The sequence below is a fragment of the Cervus elaphus genome, chromosome 9 (genome assembly GCF_910594005.1).
Source record: "Cervus elaphus chromosome 9, mCerEla1.1, whole genome shotgun sequence".
Classification (NCBI taxonomy): Eukaryota; Metazoa; Chordata; class Mammalia; order Artiodactyla; family Cervidae; genus Cervus; species Cervus elaphus.
This window is the reverse complement of record NC_057823.1, coordinates 7,608,049-7,625,328: the sequence shown is the minus strand read 5'-3', so window position 1 is coordinate 7,625,328 and position 17,280 is coordinate 7,608,049. Positions and strand designations below refer to the sequence as shown.

At 59.6% G+C, this 17,280-nt stretch overlaps 1 protein-coding gene and 1 non-coding gene across 3 annotated transcripts; both read right to left on the bottom strand.

Moving 5' to 3' along the window:
• Positions 1-322: 322 nt before the first annotated feature.
• On the bottom strand, positions 323-15,646 carry ATP13A1 (ATPase 13A1). 2 transcript variants are annotated; one of them, XM_043910794.1, is made up of 26 exons: positions 15,232-15,645; positions 13,015-13,104; positions 12,745-12,935; positions 11,206-11,278; positions 10,858-11,013; positions 10,684-10,753; positions 10,500-10,606; positions 9,927-10,056; positions 9,748-9,803; positions 9,206-9,332; positions 8,986-9,123; positions 8,786-8,906; positions 8,243-8,400; positions 7,765-7,940; positions 7,581-7,691; positions 6,425-6,550; positions 5,543-5,651; positions 3,908-4,107; positions 3,728-3,824; positions 2,705-2,865; positions 2,518-2,632; positions 2,234-2,430; positions 1,233-1,375; positions 977-1,088; positions 750-893; positions 323-664 (listed from the first exon to the last, which is right to left on the bottom strand). In XM_043910794.1, the coding sequence occupies exons 1-26, from the start codon at positions 15,610-15,612 to the stop codon at positions 554-556; spliced, it is 3,600 nt and encodes a 1,199-aa protein (XP_043766729.1). In that variant the 5' UTR covers positions 15,613-15,645; the 3' UTR covers positions 323-553. The 2 variants fall into 2 exon arrangements, with proteins under 2 accessions (XP_043766729.1, XP_043766728.1); XM_043910793.1 differs by having other exon boundaries at positions 2,518-2,865; positions 15,232-15,646.
• Positions 15,647-16,410: 764 nt separating this feature from the next.
• On the bottom strand, positions 16,411-16,483 carry TRNAG-UCC. The gene has a single exon. It is a non-coding gene; the product is annotated as a tRNA-Gly (tRNA).
• Between the last annotated feature and the right edge of the window lie 797 nt (positions 16,484-17,280).

The window sequence follows — 17,280 nt, the reverse complement described above, 5'->3', positions numbered from 1 at the left end:
GACACCACGAGAGGAAGGCATGCTGTTATTCTGCATGTTACTTAAAAAGGAAAATTGCCATGATCCTAAGACTTCCCTGAGTGCCTGAGGTGTGAAAAACATGAAGCTGCGAGGCCATGGAAACATGGAAGCGCTTACAAAACTAGGAAGTACAGAGAGCTCACTGGGCTCCGAGCTCGGCCTGTCCAAGTGCCGTGCGTCTTACACAGCAAGGTTAGAACCTCACACTGCCCACGGTGGGAGGCAGGGGCCAGGACCTTCCTCGGGGACCACTCGGACCCTGACAACCCCTCCTGCAGCACACAGATGCAGGTGAGGCTTCTTAAAATCATTGATGCTGCTTTATTTACCAAAGGTGTTGGCCCGGGGCTGGTTCTGCCAGCCAGGCCCTCAGACAGTCACAGGGAGGTGGGGGGTGGGTGGGGTGTCCCAGCTCAGTCTTGGTGGGCAAGGCCAGGTCAGCCTCACGTGGGGGTGGTGCTCCCTCCTGGGGCCCTCATGGGGCTCCTGCCCAGAGGCAGCAGGGTGGGCAGCAGGTGCCAGCACTGCTGTCTCAGGAAGGCACTTTCAGCTTTGGGGTCCCCAGGAAGAACTGCAGGACGCGGTCGGCCAGGAGCGCCAAACAGAAGTCCAGGAGGAGGACCTGGGCGATGACCAGCTTGAACTGTGGGGCAGGGAGTGCTGGTGAGGCAGGTGCCCGCAGACAGGTCCAGGCCGAGTCCCGGGACCGTGTCTACAGAGCGACTCACCTCCACAGGGATGTCCACGAGCCCAAACTGGCTGTTGAACTCAGGTGAGGAGCCGAGGAGCAGGCCCACAATGGCCAGGAGTGACACGGCCAGGCTCCACACCAGGGGCCTGTTCTCAGGCAGGCTCTCCATGAAGGGTGGGCCCTGTGGGGACAGGCAGACTGAGAGCTGTGTCATGGGGGCCCAGAGGGTGGGCAGGGGCTGCCTGGACAGGGGCTGGGCCTCACCTTGTAGTTGATGGCGAAGGTGGCCATCTGCATGGCCATGGCCATGATGTACACTGTGCTGTTGACTAGGCTCGGCTCAAATTCTTTGTATAAGTCCACAAACTGCTCCTGCCTGCAAGGACACAGGGGGGTCAGGGCCCCTTCGTGACCTCTGCTGCACCCCCTGCCCCTCAGAAGCAGGACTCTGCTGGCCTGGTCACTCCAGGCCAACGTCTGCACGTATCCCTCCTGCCCCCCGCCCCGCGCGGGCACTCACTTCTCAGGGCTCCGGGCCTGAGCCTCGCTGTACAGGTAGACGAGACTCACAAAATGCACGCAAAACTGCAGCGTAACAGTGAGGATGGTGTACAGGTTGAAGATGTTGGGCAGGGGCCGCTCTCGGGACAGTGTCTTCAGGGGCTGCAGAGGCAGGCTGGGGGTCAGGGCCCAGGCTCAGCCTGGGGTCACCCACCTACCTTGCTTCCTGGCAGGCCTTATGTAGAGAGTTGTCATTGAATTCTGGGGGTTGCAGGTCGGCACCAGTCCCTGCTCACTCCAAGCGCCACCCCAGCCTTGCTCAATGCCCATGTGCTGCACGGCTATCACAGGGGTCTCATGACCCACTACGCCGCTGCCCTACAATAAATGTAAAGCCCCCCGCCCCCACTATGGCTCATGGCGCAAGCAGTCAATCCAGACCACCGCCCACGCCCTCTGGCCTCAAGGGCCTCCCTGCACCAGCCCTTGACCATCTGCAACCTCTGGGGTGTTCCTGGCTGCTTCTCTTGTTCTTTACGCGTTGGCTTGAGTGTCAGCATCATGCAGGCCTCCCCGACTGACCCCAAGGCCATTCCCCACAGCCTGTGTGATCCCACTTGGTGTTCTTCTCAGCACTGCATACTTTCTGAGTGGTCGTGATAATCGTTTCCCATCTGTCTTGTCCTCGCCTGTATGGCCCACCTGAGACCCCAGCCTGTGCACAACGCTAGGCCCGAGATGCTTTGCTCTGAAGCAGCCAAGTGGGAGCCCACCCTGCCCCGGATCTCCATCTGTAACTTGAGGTGACAGTTCCCACCCCAAGGGCTGCTGCGCAGGTAACTCAGACCTGTGGCTCCACTTTTAACAGCGTGCCCTGGGTGACCCAGCTGTCAACCGATGGCCAACCAGCAATCCGAGAAGCCTCTCAATTCCTCCAGGGCGGGAATCGTGGCTCAGAGAAGCAGAGGGTACCCTCGGGCTGGGGCAGGAGCCCCTGCTTTTCTCAGGCTCCTGACCCACCTTGGAGCGGGAGATGAAGAGGAAACAGCCAGCCAGCAGCAGCCCCTGCAGCGTGGCCTGGAAGTCACTGAACTTGACACCCTCCAGGTACAGGACACTCTGGCTGTAGGCCAGGATGAGGGCGTTGAGCGCCAAGATCTTGAACATCTGCAGTGTGGTCACCAATGTGCATCGGCCCTGCTTGATCACATGGCAAACTGCGGGGGAAGGCAGGTGTGGGCGTGGGGGCCAGGCAGTGTGGGCCGAGGGATGGGGCAGGGGAAGGAGCAGGCAGCAGGACTCACTGCATTGGATGGAAGAGAGCTTGGAGGTGAAGGGCGCGGCGATGCTGGCATCCCCCAGCTTCACGATGGGCGTGCTTTCGTCCTCTAGGTCCCGCAGCACCTGACTCAGGCGGTCCTGCGAAGCAGGCAGGTGGGTGAGACCTGACCACAAGGGGGCGCTGGTGCCCCTCCTCCTCCGGAGACTCACCCGCTGGGAGGCCAGCTGTTCATCAGGGGGTGGGAGCCCTGACCTCTGCTTGGCAGCCCTGGAGGCGGCCCTGACTCCGCTGTTGCTCAGGACGGGGCTGTCCCGGGGCCGTCGCCGCCGTTCGACGACCCGCTCAGGGGCGTTGGCCAGGAGGGCCACACCTGGTGGGAGAGTGTGTCAGGAGCCAGAGCATGGAGCATCTGCTCAACGCAGCTCAGCCAGTACCAAACCCCCCACTTCACCTGCCCACCCACCCCAAGGAGTGAGCACCTCAGAGCATCCGCCCTACTTCTACAAACTACTTACAGAAAGACGACAAGAGAAAAGCAATACCCAAATAAAGTATGTCACACTATAGAGGTCCAAAGTGATTCCCAGAGAAGTTTATTGCCAAGAGTCATACGGTCATGAGAATTGCAGTCGATAAACCAAGTAAATATCTGAAAAGCACTGAAAGAAGCTGGGGCTTCCCAGGTGGTGCTAGTGGTAAAGAACCCGCCTGCCAAAGCAGGAGACCTGGGTTCAACCCCTGGGTCAGGAAGATCCTCTGGAGCAGGGCATGGCAACCCAGTCCAGTATTCTTGCCTGGAGAATCCCATGGGTAGAGGAGCCTGGTGGGCTACATGGGGTCGCACAGAGTCAGACATGACTGAAGCGACTTAGCAGGCACGCATGAAAGAAGCGAGGTTAAACTGTCTTTGAACACCAACTTGCTATCTGTACTCTGCTGACACAGAATCAAGGTGGGAAACTCTCCTGGCCTTGGCTCTGGGTGCTCACACGGTGCCTGGGGGAGGGCTGGACAAACCGAGTCGTCTGCCCCGTGGAGCCTCCCTGGCCCCACCACACCCTTCCTCACGCACGTGTATCCCCTCCTAGCCTCGGAGCCCTTCAGACCCCCAGCCCCGCCGGCCCCTGCCCCATCTCTGCACCACTGCCGCCTCACAGAACCGGCTCAGTGGCGTGCCCCTGACGGTAAGCCAGAGACGGCAGAGGAGCCCCTGCCCCCAACCCCAGGCTCACCCACATCGGCGTGCTTCAGGGCACCCACGTCATTGGTGCCGTCTCCGCACATGAGGGTCACGTAGCCCAGCTCCTTCAGGCTGGTGATGACAAACTCCTGTTTGGGGAAGAGACGGGCCGAGTGAGGGCTGTGTGCCGTGCCCAGCGCCCCGCCTGCCCTCTGCCACCCCCTGCACCCACCTTCTGCTTGGGGGCCACTCGGGCGAACACTTGCACGTAAGGGATGAGGCGAAGCAGCAGCTGGGGGTCCTCGGCCTGCAGGTGGGCCAGGCCGTCGCCCGTGAGGCACAGTGCGTGCTCCCGGGCCAGGGCCTTGGGTGAGCCCTGGGCCAGGGGCTGTGAGATGCTGCCATCGATGGAGCGCCACTCACATGGGCCACCTGCAAAGCCGGGGCCCAGGGTCAGGGCAGGGGGTTCAGCTGTTCAGGCGGACCCTCTCACCTGGACCCCACGTATGCAGTCCTCGTCCTTCTCTGGAGCACCTTCTTGCTCCCTACCTCTCCTAATCCAGGTCCACACCAACCTGTACCCTAGACTCTCAGCACCCCTGCGAGATCACCCATAGAAGGCTCTGATAGAAAGAATCTGAAAACCTAGGGCCTAAGCCACTAGAGACTGCATGAAGAGGCCAGATCCAAACCCAGATGGCGTTTGCCTACAACTCTGCTCTCCTAGGCCAGGGCACCCCATGTCACTTCCTCAGGTCAGACACTGCCTGCTGTCCACTTCCCCTTTCTAGCTGGTGGGTCGAGGCCCAGATGCTGGGTGTCAAGGACGGCTGAGGGCAGTCTACCAGCCCTTGTGGCACTGGGCTGGCCCTGAGCTGTCTCAGCCTGGAGGGAAATCAATCTCCACCGGGCTTCTGTTCTGGCTGTTTTGCTAAAGTAGCTTGGCTGGAAAGCTAACAGTCTTGGTAGTCATCTCTGGGCCACCCACCTACGATTTCCCAGGCTCTGGAGAGTGCAGTGCCTGTGACTGGCACAGAGATCTGGCATACAATGCCGACCGAGAGGAGGGCGAGGCGGTTCTGGACGCCCCCTTGGCTGGGCCACACCAGCGTCCTCCTGCGTCTGGCCTGCTGCCTGGTGACACCCGGGGGCATGCTGCTCCCAAGCCAGGCCCTGCACTGGGTGCCACCCTAGGGCATCTGACAGATTCAACCCAAGCAGCTGGAGGTGCTGGAACTGGATTTGCCTCTTGACCAGTCCGATTCTGAGGCACCACTCGGTTATTCAGGAGACACCAGAGACCACGAGCTCTGGACCTGAGTTCAAATCCTTAGTCACAGTGTCTCCAAGTGACCCACGTGGAAGGATTCACTTCTGTTTATCTACAGAACAGGGACCCCAACAACTGATCAGCTGGGTTCCTATGTGGTGCGGGGATGACAGGCCCTTCCAGGTGGAGCAGAAGGGCTGACCTGGTGAGGCAAACCAAGGCCTCTGTCCCAGGTCTGGCTGCCAAACACGAGCTCCGTGCTCTCAGTGGGAGCACTCAGGCAGCCAGCCGGGCCCAAGGCGGGGGGAGGCTACGAAACGTGGGCTGCTGTGACTATAACCCGTCACCTTAGGACTGCAAGTCACTGCTGGTCCTGGGGCCACGGGTCACCTGCATGCTGCTGCACGGGTGGGGTGTGGAGTTCCCCGGCCAGGCAGACCAAGTGTGCTCACGGTGCAGGCTGTGACCAACAGGCCCGCGTCACAGGGGCCGGAGGACGCCTGGTGTGCTCACTCAGGCTGGCACAGGGGTAGGCCACCAGGTGGGAGCCGCTCTTGGACTCAGGGTCCCCCCAGCTCACGAGACATGGGGCCTCACCTTTCTCCGTGGGAGGCTGCAGGATCAGCGTCTGAGCCTTCTCAATGAAATGCAGCTCCTGAGCCACATGGCAGGCAGTGAGCGGGTTGTCACCTGTGATCATGACCACCTGGGGAGAAGGCAGAAGCTCAGGAGGTCAGAACTGCAGCCTGGAGACATGGGGGCTGAGTCTCTTCTAAGGAAGGCCAGAGAGAGAGATCGTGGCCTCCTACTGGGGACTGGGCTTCCAGGAGCCATAAGGTCTGAGAGCAGCGTCTACAAACAGTATACGTATCGGTGTCTTCGTGAGAGCACCCGTGGCCTTTAATTATAACATGCACCAAGAACCAGATTCTGGTGTGGACCCTCTTGGCTTGGAAACTAGTGACGGGAAGACGGGCCCTGACTGCTGAGGGCCAGGTGAGCACTAATCATATCACTGCCCTCTGACACGTCCAGCTCATCTCCCACACCCTAGAACTGCATCCTGAGCCCACAACTAGAAAACACAAACCACCAGGACTGGCAGAGCAAAGCCACTGGGACAGACGCGGCCTGTCTGGGCGTGGTCTCCACATCCCCTCAGCCAGTCTCAACTGCTCTCTAAGACGGGGTGGAATGGGGGAACAGCGCTCATCTCCCAGGGACGCTGGGGGCCTGGGGAAGTGAGGTGAGAAGGGTGGGCGTGGGTCTGAGAGCAGCCTCAAGAAGGGACAGCACGGGTGTCTGAGTCACGGTGGAGCTCAACCAAAAGCCATGCTCTTTGCTTCCAAGGGCCAGACACCCATCCCTGGGCACCCCACTGAGGGCCGACTGCCGCCTACTGTCACATCCCCCTCTCTGTGAGGAGCAGCCAAGACAGCCCACCCGGGGGCCTGGTAGAAAGGGGGCCAGTGGCTGTACCCGATGGGAGGCGTTCTGGATCTCACGGATCACGGCCTTGGAATCAGCCTTGAGTGGGCAGGAGACCACGATGAAGCCGACGAACTTGAGGTTGCACTCCAGGGCCTCCCGCTTGACCTCCCGGGCCTGTGGATGGACACACCAGGGCCCTAAAGGTCTGTTTCTCTTCTTCTTCCCCAACACCTAAGCTCTGACACGACAACATGCTGGGGATGGGGGTCAGAGACAGCTCCCTCCTGCAGGAGGGAACCTGAGGGTCAGAATGTGAGAGATGTGGGGAGGGTGAGAGGCGCCCTGGTGGCAGAAGGGCTGAGCAGGGGCTGGGTGTCCTGGCTTCCCAGTGGCACCTCTACCCTCTATCATGGACAAGAGTGTGGCGTGAAGTCTCTGTGAGTCCACTTCTAAGACGAGAGAGTCTGGACTCTCCTTTGAGAACCATTGAGCACAAGCTGACCCTCTTCACCTCATACAGAAAGCAGAAAACCTCTGCCCTCATGGAGCTTGCCTTCTCCTGGAGAAGACGTGCAGTAAAGTCACAAACACCAGAGCACTGAGTACCATGAGAGAGACGAAGGCAGGGGCTGGGGCGGAGGGGTGCGGTGGGGCATAGGGTTGGGTGGCTCTGACAGGTCTGTGACTAGGCTCTGGACACAGAGGTGTGACCTCCTGCACTTTCTGGAAGGATCTCAGGGCCTCTGGGTGCAAGCGGACAAAAGCCACTCGGATGACGGCCGAAGTGGAAGCAGACCAAGGAGCAGTGTTGGTGACGGAGGTGGGCGGAGAGTCTACAAGGATGTGGGCTGTGACCAAGGGCAGGGGACGCCCCAAGACCATATAGTGGCCAGGCGGCAGGGCAGGGCAGGGGTGGAGCTGGGGAGCCCAAGGTGCCCCAAGGCCTCCCCAAAGGGGGTGTGAGGACAGGAGGTGAGACCTGGGTGTGTTCTCCAGGGAGCAGCTCTGGATTCAGGGATGGGATGGGGTCTCGCAGGGGAGGGGGCACGCTGGGGAGAAGAAACTGTGGACTGAGTGCCACCTGGGGCCTCCAGAGGTAGAGGCCAGGAAGGAAGGCGATCAAATTGTGGCCGCTCGTGGTGGCACCCCAGGGGGTAGAGGGTGACCCTCACGGGGGTTGGCGGGTGGGGGCCTGGGCCCTTACCTGCTGGTGAGTGAGGTGCCCCAGCTCCTTATACCCCAGCGCCAGAACTCGGGCTCCTTCCCGGGAAATCTCCGTGTGAATGTGCTGGTAGTCAGGTGGGCACTGGGCGAACTGCAGGGAACGCAGGGGGCGATCACCGACCGCCCTGCAACCCCCCTCCCGACCCTGGCCGGGGCTGGCTCACCATGGAGTGCAGGGTTTCGGGGGCCCCCTTCACGGCCGCGATGTAGCAGAGATCAGTGGAGCCAAGCTTCTCATAGGAGGCGAGCACGGACATTCGCTTTAGGGCACTGGCAAAATGAAAGCGCTGGTGAATTTTCAGCCCCTGAGTTTTAATACTTCGGGGGAATACTTTCTCATCTGGAAACAAATAAGCACGAGTCCTGAGGGCCTTCGCTCCAAAGAGGCCGCCAAGCCCCCGCCCGCCCCCGCCCCCGCCGTGCCCTCCTACCCTCCGCCCACCCTCCCCCCACCTCCACACACGGGGTCTGGCTTGGGGAGGGGTCAGAGCCGGGCGACCTGGGCACAGAGGACCCCGCCCCAGGTCAGAGGCGAGCCTGTGCCCACCCGCTTGCCCCTGAGGTGAACACACACGTGTCCGACAGGTACACTGCCTGCCCGGGGATGCACAAGCCGGTGGTGTGCGAGGTTCCAGCCCTCACCTCTGGTCAGGGTCCAGTCCACGGCCGTCAGCATGGCTTTCTCCAGGGGGTCACCCACGAGCGTTCCGTCATCCAGCTGCATGAGTGAGTGGCACGAGGCCAGAGCGCGGTGTGTCTCTATGGGGATGCTGGACACAGGGGTCACCTCCTTCCCATCTCTGCAAGGAGGACGACCCGCGGGTTACGGGGGGAAGGGAGCGGGTGGAGGGGCCCCTGGAACTGCCAGGACGAGGGATGGCCCCCACACTCCACTCCAGTCACGGGGCAGGGGCAACGACGACAGGGTGTCGGGGTGTCGCCTTGGTCCTTGTAGCGTCTGCGCCTGCTGCATGATGCCCCCAGAGATCGTGGCTGCCTAAGGCCCGAGCTGAGCCACGTGTCACTGTCGCTCACGCTGAGAGCTGCCAGGGGACCCCGGAGTGGGCCTTGCTGGGAGGGCCATGCCAGGCCCTCGCTCTGAAAGCTTGGGCTGGGCAGCCCTCTGTCCCGAGCCCCCAGAAACACCCCTGGTGGGCACCTGGTGACCCCGATGCCCATGCTCACCGGAGCCCGGCCACTCCGCGCACCACCAGGCTGTCACTGGTCAAGGTCCCTGTCTTGTCGAAGCAGCACACCTCCACCTTGCCGGCGAAGGGGATCCGGAAGGGCTCCGTGCAGTACATGTCTGGGTGGTGGGAGCCAGGGTCAGGGGTCCTGCTGGGCCCCAGCCCACTCGGCACCCCGTCCCTGCCCCGGAGACTCACAGAGCTTGGCCAGAGCGATGAGAGAAGTGTTGACGGCCAGAGATAGCTCAATGGGCAACTCAGGGGGCACGACGGAGGTGAGGATCAGCGTGCATTCCAGAAAGAGCTTGTAGCGGTTCCTGCTGGGATCCTTGGTACCTGCACAGACAGGGCCTGCCGGTCTGGGGGCCATGGGCCTGGGGCCGAGCAGATGGCGGGGGGAGGGGGTCAGGGCGCTTACCTTCGATCCATACGTAGGCGGCTGCCGCAATGGCAAAGACCAGGAGGAAGAGGATGAAGATGAAGGTCTCCAGGTTGTTCGCCGTCACCCTCTTGACCCCAAAGAGGATGGTGCGCAGCAGCTTGCCCTAGAGGGATGGAGGGGCAGAGGGCTTTCCTGGGAGGGTGGCAGGCTCTCCTGGCCCGTGACTGAAGACTGGGGGTCAGGGAAGGAAGTGGCTGTGACTGGGGCAGGGGTTGAATTCTCCAGGAGAGCTGACCATCACCTTTCTTGAGAAATCCTTAAGCTACTTCAGTGTTTACTTGGCCCAGACTGTTTGTGATCCCCAAGTATGCGGGGTCACAGTCTGGGGTTTCCACCAGAGCCCCCACCCGGGAAAGCGGGCTTGCTCTGGGGCCTGTCTCTGCACTGTGCCCCCAGCCCAGCAACTGCTACCAGAGCGCTTATGGGTCGGATGTTCTGGGGTCTGAAAGGCTGCCACCTTAGCTGCCCACCAGTCGCCCCAGGAACCACCCTCCTCAGGATGGGGCAAGGTGCCACACCTGGGACGTGTTGAAGCCAGTCCTCAGGACGTAAGCCACACACCCGTTGTCCACGGCTGGGGAGACAAAGAGCGGGCGTCACTTGTGTCTGTATATCCCGACCGTCTCTTGGGGCCAAACAGATTCAGGGTGCGGGGGTGGCAGGATGGGGACACCCCCAACACCCTTGAGGCACCTACGCTTCAGGCCTGTGGTGGCTTTCTGAGGGGGGATGTGCTGCACCACTTTGGTGCCCCCAAAGATGACATGGAGCCGGGAGTCTGCCTGAAGGTCCAGCACCCGGCTGGGGCTGAGGTCTTCGATGGGCTCCTGGGGAGGAGAGGAGGATGGTAGCGTCAACGGCTAATCCCACCCTGGCCTCTGTCCCTAGTCTGGAGTCTGCAAGGAGCCGCCTGACCCTCACAGGGCTCCCCATCTAACCTGGTGCGGTTACCAGGGTCCCAGGCCCGGTCCGTCTTCTTTCTACCTTCGTGTGCAGTGCTGACTCCCCGGGACCCTGCACCCAGCCTCACCCCGGAGTCACAGCTTCCGCTTCTCTCTCAGCCCACCTCAGCCGGAGACCCCAGAGTGCCCGACACCCCGCTGATGCTGCTGCCTCTCGTCTCCTCCCCCCCCCCACCAGGCTTCCCTCAGTCCAGGGTGCTAACCCGCCAGGAAGGCCAGGAGCCCCGTCTGCGCCGCCTGTGTCTCGGGGCCCCCTCCCTCCCGGATCTGAGCCTGGCCCGTCTCCTCCCCGATGCCCGCCCTGGCACCTTCATCTGGGGCACTGACTCCCCCGTGAGCATGGCCTCGTCCACGATGCAGCGGCCCCGCAGCAGCAGCACGTCGCAGGGCACCAGGTTCTCCTGGGGGGAGCGGCCTGCGGGGCAGGGGCGGGGGTTGGACCGAAGCCCGAGGCAAGGGCTCCCACTGGGGCAGAACAGGACTGGGCCTCACCGACTGAGACGATGTCCCCGGGAACAATCTCATCGCTGGCGATGGGCCTCCACTTTCGGCTTCGGTAGACCTGGGTGGGGGTGCCGTGCCGTCGGTTCTGGGGACGCTCCCGTGCCGTGCCCACCCCAAGACCATAGGGACCCTCCTACCCACCCACTGCCCCACTGGCTGCACCTGGATCATGTGGGGCTTGTTGCCCATCTTCCGGATCTCTGACATGTTCCGCATCTGCTGCTGCACCAGGGAGGCCTCGAAGGCCACCAGCATGGACAGCGTGAAGACACTGTAGTACCAGTACTCATCCAGACACCAGAGCCCCACGCAGAACACCTGTGGGGTACGTACGGGCCTGTCTGCTCCCAGGAATGCGGGGAGACCGCCCGAGGCGGACTGGCCGGCATGCCGAGGGCCATTCTGCCCATGGGCTCTGACCACGAGGGCAGGGGGAGGTTTTCATGTTTGGAGGTGGGCTGGGAAAGCCCCAAGAACAGGTGGGGAGAAGGACCAGCGCTGCTGCTTTACCTGGAACACAAAGAAGGGTGCTGTGGCTCTCTCCTTGAACAGCTCCGAGAAGTCAGGCACCACCATCTCGGCCCTGAAAGAGACAGATGGCTCACCCTGTTACGGGCAGGGGGCCCCACCTCGACGCCTCCACTTGGGGGCACCGCAGGCCTCCCTGGGCAACGGGCCGCTCCGTTCCAGCCTGTCTCCTTGGCCGTGCAGCACTGAAGTGGGCATGCTGACCGCCCGCAGCCCTCTGGTCTGCAGAGCCCTGACGGAACCTCTGAATCTGCACCACAGGCCCTTCAGGAAGCTGGCCCCTGCTTGGCCGGGCCGGTGAAGACCAGAACCTGTCAGGTGGCTGGGGGCCCAGGCGAGGGGGGAGGACCAGCTGACTCTGCGCCGGGAGCCCTGAGGCTGCACAGAGGCGGCCGGGCAGCTGGGTGCTGTGGGGCACCCCGGGGCCTGAAACAACGCGCCGGAACCCCACCCTGCTATGGAGAGGGGTGGGCGGAGCTGGGGTCTCCCCAAGACTCCTTGGATGAAAGCCCTGGGAGGAGGGCGGAAAGGTGCGTTCTGCAGTACTCTGGGTGGTGGCTGGCTCTGCCCAGGGGACCAGGTCAACTTGGGCTGTCTCTGGCCCTGCAGTGATGTCCAGGACGTGGGACTTGAGGAAAAGAACCTGCACAGTAGCCACGTTGGGACACAGACTGAGCCCCAACCCGGACTGTGCAGGTGACCTTCACCTAAGTGAGGGGAAGTGAAGGCGTGAGAGGGGGCAGCCCAGGCTGCCAGCGCGCTCACCAGGGTGGGGCGGTGAAGGTGTGAGAAGGGACAGCTCTGGCTGCCACGCTCACCAGGGCGGGGCGGTGAAGGTGTGCAAGGGGACAGCCCAGGCTGCCGGTGCGCAGTCAATAAATGCTTCCGGTAAGACTTCTGATTAGATTGCTGGGTATGGTAATGTTTTTGTAATTTTTGAAAGGCAGCTAGGTCAAGTAGTAATTTCCTAGCGGTTCTGAGGGTTTTCGAGTCAAGGACAATCACCACCAGGATGGGGGCTCTGAAGCCCAGCTCTGGTCCCACCCAGCCCGGTGAACTGGGTTCAGGTGGTTCTGGTGAAGATGAAAGGAGAAAGTGCTAACAGAGCATCTACATTCCACCTGGTACAAACAAAAGCTGTTCTGATCACCACCCCCTTTGTTTCTTATCAGCACTCATACAGTGCTGGGATATGTGTGAGAAGAATGACAAGAATTCACACCTATAGAAAAAATTTCTAAGGAAGAAGAAAACTAAAACACAAGGCAAGGATGAACAGCCCTGGGCCAGGCTCCCAGCTACGAGCCCTTCAGGGGGTCCTATCAGCAGGCAAGTTGGGAGAGAAACCAGACTAGAACACCTTTCTCAAAAGGCGCCTGCCACGTTCACCTGGGACATTGTGTTGAAAAGGCAGACTCTCCCAAACCACTGAGCACACACAAACGGAGATGGTGCCATTAACTGGAGCAGGGACCCAGCCCTGTCTCAGCAGGGGCGATACACAGGGATGCTGGGACTCACTTGTTGCTCCCAAACTTCTTCTCAGCGGCACGAATCTCCGAGTCCTCCTGGAACCCTCTGTTGCTCTGGTAGAACGAGAAAGCGTTTCCCACTGGAAAGGCCACGGGGAGGAAACGCTTCTTCTCCAGGGCATCATAGGAATACTTGATCTTCTGGAATTCGAAGGACAGCACCTCCTGCCCGTCTTCGCCCTGTGGGAGGTGAGTCTGTGGCAGGGGCCCCTGGCCTGGGGACCCCATCTGAGCCCATGCCAGAGCCGGTGGTCCCTACCTCATCGCGATGCAGGGCCACGAGCTCGGTGGAGCCGTTGTTGGGAGTCGGTACCACCTTCACGAAGGTCGCTTTGCGGGCGTCATACTCCTGTGAGAGGCAAAGTGCCGCTGCTGAGCCCTCCTCAAGTCCCAGCTCCACATTCTGGAACATGCTACTGGGCTCTGGGTGTGGGCTTGGCCACACCCAGCTTACCACTGGGGCAAGGGACAGCATTTCACTGGGCCTTTGGTCCCGCCTGTATCATAAAGCCAGGGTCATGAACAGTGTCAAACACCCAGGGCTCTGCTGACGAAGATAAACTCCAGCAGGAAAAATGCTGCCTGGCAGAGGTACCCGTGTGAGTCAGGCCCTGTCCCAGCCCACCTGGCCTGCTGCTCTCGCTCCCCATTACTATTCTGTGTCCTCAAGTGACAAGGGACAACAAGGCTCATCCTTGCTTCAGCGAAGGGCACATGCTGTTTTTTTCCTGCCTGGAGTGCATGGTCACACCGCTGGCTTTAGGCCTTTGCTCAAATGTCACCTCCTCAGGAAGCTGCTCCACCTCAAGTTCCCTCACAGAATCCTTGTCCTGGTTTTCCCTTCTGCATTGACTGTGGAGTTCCACCTCCCCCACTAACACCAAGAAAGCAATGCATTTTGTCTGTTTTGTTCCTTGTTATTTCTCCAGCACTTAAGACATGGAGGCGCTGAATAGAGCTGCGTTAGCGCTCCGTGCTGTGAGCTGCATCCGCCCCACGGCTGCTCCACCAGAACCTGTGTTGCCCTATGTTTTTTTTGGAGGGGGGGCGTGGAGGACACGGCAGTGATCCTGAGAAGCAAGGCCCTGCCCTGCTAGGAGTTCATGGTCCCCAAAGCAGGCAGAAACTAACGACAAAAGACAGAACTACCAACCCTGGAAACGCCAGGCAGAAAGGTGCAAAGTGGTACATGGGGCCAGCAGTACGCCGGGAGATCTACAGATGTCATCTCAAGTTCTTATACTGGCACCCTGCGCTAAGTGTTACGGTTCTCACTTTACCCACGGGCAAACTGAAACCCAGAGAGGAGAAGCACCCTTGTCTGAGATCTCTGATGAAAACTCAGATCTGCCGGTCCTAACCTCCAGCTGTTGAACTCTCCATTTCTGGAGAGGAAGTTAATAACAGTCACACTTTTTAGCTGCAGGCTAACAGGAAGCTGGAAGTCTGGGGGTGTCACCCCCCCCCAACTCTCCTCCATTCTTTTGTCCCTCACTGGGGTCTTTCATTGCACTGACAGGAAGCTACCAATGCCAGAAGTTTCAGTCTCCCTTCTGGGATAAGAGAGATTTCCCTTTCTCAAAAGAGAGAATTCAGTCCATATTTGGAGTCAGGCAGGTTGTAGGGTGGGGTTGTTGCTTCCCTTTCTCTTTCTGGAGCCCTTGGTGCTGTTCCCTTTCTCTCTTCTTTTAGCAAACATGTCTGAGATGAGAGGGGAGGCTGGCTGGAGGCTGACCTCAGTCCCCATGGCTCCACACCTGCTGGTGTCATATGAGGCAGGCCCAGAGGGCAGTGGACAACTGCTGAGTGGGCAGCGCTCATCCAGAGCTCACCGCTAAAGGTCACGTGTACTACCATGCTATTGTATTCTGAGGGCGGCCCTCAGAATCATACCCTTGTGGACAGACATAACGGTCTCTGAGCAGTTAAGTCACTTGCTCACAAATACCCACTGCTCCTCTTAAACGCTGCAATAAACTGCATTTCAATCTCATTTTGGTCGTTGTGGGGTGGAAGCTCCCAGCACTGGCCAGCAGGACTGATGCTCAGTTCTCAAGATGCACAGACAGGGATACCCATCCTACAGGTCTAGCCTCACACTTTGAAAAAGAAGGTAGGAGACTGACAACAAAGGTAGGACCGATTCTAGGAGACTCATACTCGCTAGGATGGGAGCTAGCAAATGGTGACATATTCTAGGCTCTGCGCTAAGCTTTTTATAGGGTACCTTATCGACCTAATTGACCACACCAGGGAAGAATTTCAGAGAAGGGAAGTAACCTGCACCAGGGTCGTACAGCTAAGTCAGCAGCCGGTCGGAATTTAGCGAGCAGCGCAAAAGGATGAGGGCCCCCGGAGGCACCTGGGACTAGCAGAGGCAGCCCCGGCTGGGTTGGGGACGGACACGAACGCAGAGGCTGAGATCCGCGGTAAGGCCTGACCACGGCTGTGGTCGGTCTCGGGCGCGCACACTTACCGGGGTGCAGGTGAGCGCGCAGTGCGCGTGCACGGACCAATGCCCCGACAGGACGGTGAGCGCGTGCGCCAGGCAGATGGTGGCGAGCACAAGCAGCGCGGCCTCGGGGATCTGCGCCCAGCTGCTGCCCCAGCCCCAGAAGCCGGTAGCTGCGGAACCTAGCCAGGCAGGGTAGAGCAGCCCCACGAATGGCAGCAGCGTGAGGCGCCGCAGTAGCGCCAGCCGCCGGTACGGCCACACAGCGGCGACCAGCTCGTCGCCGCTCTGTATGAGTGCCGGCCCAGCGGCAAGGAGCGTGCGCGGCTGCGGCCTGGGCTTGGGCTGCCCGGCGGGCCGGGCCCCGCAAGGAACCGCATTGCCCACCGCCGCCTCCGCCGCCATCTTTCCCAGCGCCGCGCTCGCTTCCGGGCAGAGGCACCGGCTCACTTCCGATGTTTTACTTCCGGTAAACCCTGGGGGCCGCCATGACACATGGGAGGAACTAGAGCCCGGGAAACGTAGGTGTTTGTGGCTGAATTTGGCTACTCAGGGCATCGCCATGACAGGCTGTGCCCGGAAGGAGACTCAGGGCACCGCCATGATAGGGAGGGCTTGAAATGACTAAGACCGCCTACCTACTCTGCCACGCCGGATTGAGACCGGAAAAGACGAGGCAAGGTGGGCTGGGCGCCACCATGACAACCTAAACCGGAAGAAGCGAATTCTCCTCGGAGCCTGAACTGTCTGGGTCGGGAAGGGTGGAGCCTGGACGCTGCGGAGGCGGAACCAAAGAAACGCCGGTGCTGTGTGGGCGGGGTTTATCATGAGGGTGGAGCTTGTGTGGGTGGGGAGGGGGTGAGGCTTCCCTCCCTCGGGGCTTGGGCCTAGCTTGAGGCAGGTGGGCTTAAAGGGTCGGGGCGGGATACAGTTCAGCGCAGTCGTGTCCGGCTCTTTGCAACCCCATGAACCGTAGCTTGCCAGGTCTCCCTGTCCATCACCAACTCCTGGAGTTTACTCAAACTCATGTCCGTTGAGTCGGTGATGCCATCCAACCATCTCATCCTCTGTCCTCCCCTTCTCCTGCTGCCTTCAATCTTTCCCAGCATCAGAGTCTTTTATTTTTTTTTATTTTTTTAAAAAATATATATATATTTATTTATTTGACTGCATGAGGTCTTAGTTACAGCACATGGGATCTTGTTCCCTGACCAGGGTTTGAACCCGGGCCCCCTGCGTTGGAAGCACAGAGTCTTAGCCACTGAACCACCAGGGAAGTCCCCAGAGTCTTTTAAAATGAGTCAGTTCTTTGCATCAGGTGGCCAAAGTATTGTATTTTCCGCTTCAACCTCAGTCCTGACAATGAATATTCAGGACTGATTTCCTTTAGGATGGACTGGTCAGATCTCCTTGCAGTCCAAGGTACTCGTCTCCAACACCTCGGTTCAAAAGCATCAGTTCTTCAGCGCTCAGCTTTCTTTATAGTCCAAATCGCACATCCATACATGACTGTTGGAAAAACCATAGCTTTGACTACATGGCCCTTTGTTGGCAAAGTAATGCCTCTACTTTATAATAAGCTGTCTAGGTTGGTCATGACTTTTCTTCCAAGGTGTAAGCGTCTTAATTTCAATGGCTGCAGTCACACCTGAAAAGAGGCATCATGTAATAGGTAATAATTACACACAAGCGGCTTCCCACGTGACCATAGTGGCAAAGAATCTGCCTGCCTATGCAGGAGAAACTGGTTCTATTCCTGGGCTGAAAAGATCCATGGGCTAGAGGACCCTGGTGGGCCCCAGTCTGTGGGGCTGCAAAGAGTGGGCCAGGACTGAATCGCTGAGCACATGCCCACAAGATTACTTCTTTTACATAAGAATATGAAAAATTGGTGTTTATTTACTGTTACATAAATGCTGTTGTTTGAACAAAATCAGCATAGGACTAATAACGATGGCAATTAGTATTTCAATACTTGTTATTCAGTCACATCTGACTCATCGTGACCCCATGGGCTGCAGCAGGCCAGGATTCCCTGTCCTTCACTGTCTCCCAGAGCTTGCTCAAACTCAA